This window comes from Mycetomoellerius zeteki, unplaced genomic scaffold (assembly GCF_001594055.1).
Source record: "Mycetomoellerius zeteki isolate Tzet28-1 unplaced genomic scaffold, Tzet1.0 scaffold656, whole genome shotgun sequence".
Taxonomy (NCBI): Eukaryota; Metazoa; Arthropoda; class Insecta; order Hymenoptera; family Formicidae; genus Mycetomoellerius; species Mycetomoellerius zeteki.
In genome coordinates, this window is record NW_017257671.1 from 121,898 (window position 1) to 127,897 (window position 6,000).

At 36.6% G+C, this 6,000-nt stretch overlaps 1 protein-coding gene across 7 annotated transcripts in view; it reads left to right on the forward strand.

Annotated features, from left to right (window-relative positions):
- Positions 1-6,000, forward strand: part of LOC108728893 (uncharacterized) — a 146,413-nt gene that overhangs the window by 114,398 nt on the left and 26,015 nt on the right. For all 7 annotated transcript variants that reach the window (XM_018457702.1, XM_018457701.1, XM_018457703.1 and 4 more), the window contains one exon: positions 2,436-2,778. In XM_018457702.1, coding sequence (XP_018313204.1) covers positions 2,551-2,778 — 228 coding nt within the window. In that variant the 5' untranslated portion in view covers positions 2,436-2,550. The remainder of the gene's footprint in view (positions 1-2,435; positions 2,779-6,000) is intronic.

Sequence of the window (6,000 nt, forward strand, 5' to 3'; positions counted from 1 at the left end):
TTGTTTATTTTCTATAAAATGCATTTTTTTACACTCAATATTTTACTTTTTAGCCATCCCTGGCAGAAAAATTTTTACGAAAGACTACATAGATTGAGACAAGATTTTAGAAATTCTTAGTTTTTCGTAGATATTCGTAGTGGAACATAGAGCGGCGTTGTTTGTTTGAAAAACTAAGAAATCCTCCGCTCTCAAACAACACCACTCTACGTTCCACTACGAATATCTATGAAAAACTAAGAATTTCTAAAAGAAACAAACCTTATTCTACGTTCCACTACGAATATCTACGAAAAATTAAGAATTTCTAAGATCTTGTCTCAATCTATGTAGTTTTTCTGTAAAAATTTTTTTCCGCTAAGGATGTTATGAAGGATTTAAATACAAGGTTTTTCTAAAACAGTTTTTCTGCCTGACGATGAAGTCATATATACTTATAATTTCTAATTTGTGACTATTGATATACATACACAGATCATACAACTTTTGAAACACTTTTTAAATGCTTTTTTTCGAGGTATTCGAGATGCCACCTCAAATCTGAATTGGAACAAAAGTTTATAGGACTACTTCATTTATATCATATCTACATATTTTCAAACAAAATTTGACAATTATACTGTCCGATAGAATATAGTTTCAGCTTTAAGAATCTGTTTTTCGAATTATGATGATTTTAACGAAGTTATGAATGAACAATCTAAGTCAGAATGCTTTTTTTTTATTTAATCCATGATAACTCAGTAGCAAAAATCGTAGAAATATTTTTTAAAAACAATTTTTTAGAGAAAATTTTAAGCTTTTACGTTATATACAGTCAAACATTTTCACAAGTTTCTTTGTGACAGGTCCACAAAGTAAAAGGAAAATTTCTCATTTTGTCCAGCTCGTTTTCTGTATGTAAAAATTACCAAACTTACAGAAACTTAAAAAGACGTAATAACCTTTCGAAAGTAGAGATTTTAAGCTTTAAAGTCCTTTTGTAAATTTAAATTTCGTTCGTAATAAAGTTACAACTTTATGCTTGAATTTTGAAGTTCGTAGTGGTATCTCGACGAACCTCTATTCCGACTCCAATATGTATATACATATGTATATAATATATTTAGCGGAAGTTATCATGATAAATTACACTGTGTACGATAACTACAAACTAGACATTATAAATATATATGACTTTATCGTCATAAGAGGAAAATTTGCTATCTTACAAAAACTCTATTTGAACTTATTTCATCATAATATGATTAATACAGCTTCATAACACAATTAAAAAGTAAAATATTAAAATTAAAAAATATAATTTAGGAGGTGAACAATACATACATTAATATAAAGAATAAACGATACATTCACGACTTCCGATCAAAATTTCATGTTAACTTTTTTTTGTCAAAAAAATATCAAATCTCAAAAAGCTATTTTTAATACATTAAATATCAATTATTTCGAAAACCTGCAGCACTGTTGAAATTATGTCTATTAAGTTGACACAGCTACTTCAGCACAATCAAACCTATATCACATTTTTTGCTATTTTTTGCTAATTTTTTGCTCTTTGTATGAATTGAATTTGACTTAAACAATAAGCAAAAAATTCCGATTCGAGATATTCTTAGAGCAATTAATTCTAGTTTTAAGACCAAAATTAGCCCAGCAATTAATTGCTTTAATGTACCTACTTTACTCTTGTAGGCTTTACGCGAGACAGCACAGTTACACTGTTGGTCGAATTTTTTGACTTAAACAATGAGTAAAAGAATCAGGAATAAAGCAAAAAATTAACAAAAAAATAGTCCTTCAAAAATATGTACTCAATTTTTCATTTGCTACTTTTTTTCTTTGTGACTATGCTAACGTTAATCTTAAGCTAGCACAGCCATAGGTTTTAACGAATCAACTGGAGCAAAAAATCGGGAATAGAGCAAAAAATTAGCAAAAAAATGTGGTATAAGTTACGTTTAATGGTGCTGAAGTGGCTGTGCCAGCTAATAGATGTGTTGAAATTTGATTTTGTAGTATTGTTTTCGGCATCTAAAAATTTGTAAGAAACATCTTATTTGGTTCAAAGTAATTTTCACTATAAACTACTGTAATCATTTAGATTGTTCGGCTATTATATGCTTCCATATAATTTTTTCCCTAGCGATAATAACGATTCGTGGTTATAAATCTTGTTCCACAAATTTTTATCAAAACGCAAACATATTTGATAAAAAAAATTTTGTTTTCTTTTACGTATTACTTATACGATGATAACCAGATAAATAGTGATACTAGATAGACTTTGTAAACTTTAATGCGGCGTTCTTAGAAGGTCACGTGTATTCCAAAACGACTTGTCACTTTTTACGTTTCTTGAAAATTCGTGAAAACTTATATTAAGGTGTTCCTATGATGACAATCTCTTGACACGAGTTCTTCCGATGTTGCAGACATTGGCGGGGCGCAAGAAGAAGAGAGGGTGGGCGACGAGAGTACGGTGAACCGGAAGCGAACGCGACGGTGGCCGGCTCGGTCGAGGAGTTCGCGGCGGCGCCAGGGCCGCGCATGCTTCAACAACGAGGTTGTATAGCAACAGCAACGATACCCGTACCCGCTACGACGACCGGCTCAGCAGTATCATCTTCATCATCCAACATGTTCCCACAACAGTACTGCTTGAGATGGAAATACCATCACAGCAACCTGCAGACTATGTTCTCGCAGTTGCTCGAACGGCAGGCCTACTGCGACGTCACGCTCGCTTGCGAAGGCAAAACGTTACGAGCACACAAGGTAAACAGAGCAGAGATCATCGCGATAATGACGCGGCGTCGATGACGCGCTTTCTCATATCTTGCGTGCACGGCTTGAAAAATCGCAACAGTCATCACTTAAAATTAACTTTTTTTTTAAATTTTTTTTTTTTAAACTTGTAGAACGCTTATTTGAAAAACAAGCTAAATTGAAAATGGGAAGATCAACATCGACAGACTCTATCGGTTTTTTTATATTCTCTATCGTATCCTTAGTATATACGATTGGATTATTCACGTCCTGCACATTTCTTCTCTTGAAAAACTTAGAAGAGGAGCATCAACTAATTAATTATAATATTTATATACAATATTTTTAAATACACAATCTTACAAATACTTTTTAAAGATATTAAAGAATATGTAAGAATCACTTAATAAACTGTTGTATATTTGTTAAAGTGATGAAAATTAACTTGGAACACAAATGACTCATCGTGTCTAGTAAAGGAAAATTATCGCGTGGGTTAATAAGAATCTTTGTTAACTTCAAAATTGGCATAGATTTTTTGTGGTAAAATAAATTTGAACCCGTATTGAAACTATGCTATATATTTTTCGGATATGCGTTTTTTGCAAAAAAATAAGGATTAGTTGATACAATCTTTTAATAATTTAATCGCTTCTATTAAGATTACCTCGTAATAGATAACTTGATAACGCACGCGTGTTAGATTGCTGTATAATGGATAGACATTAGTACGCTGATTAGTGATCCGCCGTGACGATAAGCATCAATCGGAAACCTGTAGCACAGAACCGCACTTGGTATGAAAGTCGACGATATAAGAAGTTCTATCGCGAAATAGAGAAATTAGTCGCGAGTGATTCAGGATACGCGGAAACTCGATTTCCGGAATTTCGCTGTAACGTGAAATTGGATTTATGACTGAAACTCGATAAGTGGAATTTCACAATTCGATTTACGGGAAATATATAATAAAATTGCCATTTTCCTCGATATTTCATCTCGAATCCGGCTCGAAACGAGCTCAGTCCCTCGCTGCATTGCGAGAGTTATCTTGTCAATTTTCAATTAAAATAATCGAGTCGATATAAGCTCCGCGACAGCCATGGTACTTGCATGTGTACGCGACCGAAACGAACTTGGTCGTCGCTAATTAGAGCCTCGTCCTTGTGACTTCGTCTCTTGTCAAAACATCGTTATCATGACGAAATGCCTAACTCAGTTTTCAGTTACGCGGGGGAAAGAGACTAAATTGTAACCACGCGCTGCCAACACTGTCTCGAAATCCTGTTTCTACTCGGAATTCCATTTCAAGCGCACCGCAAAATGACGTTTTCATCATATATGTTTACATGTGTGTATGTACATAGACTGGACGACTCACTAGTCGGCTGTTATGTTCCCCGGAGAAAAGAGCACTTCTTGAAATTACCTAAACTATTTCCAAAATACTACTCAGCCAAATGTATCGTGGTATATCAGGCTTTGTCTCAAAAAGACCACAATTTCAAAAAATGGAATTTTCCCCGACTCAACTGAATGTTCCCCCGAGCATTTCCCTTCTAACAAATCGCATCGTTTCTAGAATGTTTTTGATGTAGAGGGTATCCCCGCTCCCCAGTATAATTCTTTTCATTCGCAATATTCTTTGACTATGATGGAGGGAAATTAAAAAAAGAGACATAATTGAAATCCTTATTCTTGTCCAACTTTATAGTCGTTAAATTATAATTTGCTTCAATAGCAGTAATCTAAGCCAAATCAGGCTATAATAATATATCCAATAGAAACCTTACATCATTATTGTTCTTCTTTTATTTAGTAAAATTAACAGACAAGCTCAAGACAAGCTAACACAAGTGTGTTATCTACTATTAGAGCTTATCAAAAGCCAACTCTTCATTTTTTAGATTTTTGGGCCAGTATTCGAAATCTAAAAATACGATCTCAAGATACTGTACGGTCATATAGATTATTGGATGGATTCTTAAGATATGATTTAAGACGAGCTTATATAAGATTGTACTCTGTGAATAACGTTCTTAAACCATAGAGGCATACTTCAGACTCTATCTCTCGTAAATGTCTCTCTGAGGTCATTTACTCGTTGATTACGTTTTGCAATGATAGAATTGCTCCATGTTGCATAACCATGTTCAATTGTTTCCATTGGAGCGATTCGTGCTTCACATTCGTCTGATATATAAATTATATACGCCCACTATTGGAATCAGTCATCCGAATTACGGTTCGGGAACCTCGATGACTTGCTCGCATCGATGGGAATTACGGTCACTGTCCAAAACAATCCGCATCTCCTCTCCCCGCAAACGAGAGATTGCCCGTTATTTCAACGTCACTATAATTATAGATGCGTAATCGGATCGCTGGGGTGGTGAGATCATCAAAAGTTGAGTTGACACGTGACGGATATCCCCGTGCGTATACGTGTGTATGTATAGATGAAACGCGAAAACCCGAGGAACTGTGGTAAGGGTAGCACCATCACCATCACCATCATCCCCCTCTTTCCTTCCTGCCCGACCCGATGGAGACGACCCGACTCCTGATAATTGGATTCTATTCCCAGCCAAAAAACCCGGACGATCTGTAGCAGACGACGAATGCAATCCCGTCCGGTTTCCACGGACTCGGGCTCTTGCTCTTTTTTCGCGTACACGTGTCTCTCGTTCGCTCTCGCTCCCCTATATCTTTTCTGCCCTTCCTGCCAGCTCCGTACCTGCTTCCCTCTTCTCCCTCTATCCTTTTCTCTTCCCAGTCCCTTTTGCGTTTTTCTGCGTGCCCCGTGGTTCTTTTCCCATAGCGCGCCGCGCAGAATTTTCTCGATTCATCTTATTGTACGTCGCGACGAGAAAGAGAGAGAGAGAGAGAGAGAGGGGGGGAAATATATCGACTATACGAAGGACAAGGATCGAGAAATAAAAGGGGAGGGGGGAGAAAGAGATGCAGTTGGAGGAGAAAGAACGAGAGAGAGAGGGGACGGACGGATGGACGAGCCTCGCCGCCTGCCTCGTAGAAACATAAAACTTAACAAACGATCAATTTTCTGTTCTTTGTTTCTTACCAGGGTGGAACTACGGCATTTCGCCACTCTCTTTTTCCCCCGTTCTCCTTGCCTGTCGGCCTCCCTTCCTCCTCTTTATTACCCCCTTCCTCTGCCGCTCCCGCGCTTCCACCCTGTTCCTTCCCCTCGCCGGTTCCCTCTTCCTCGTT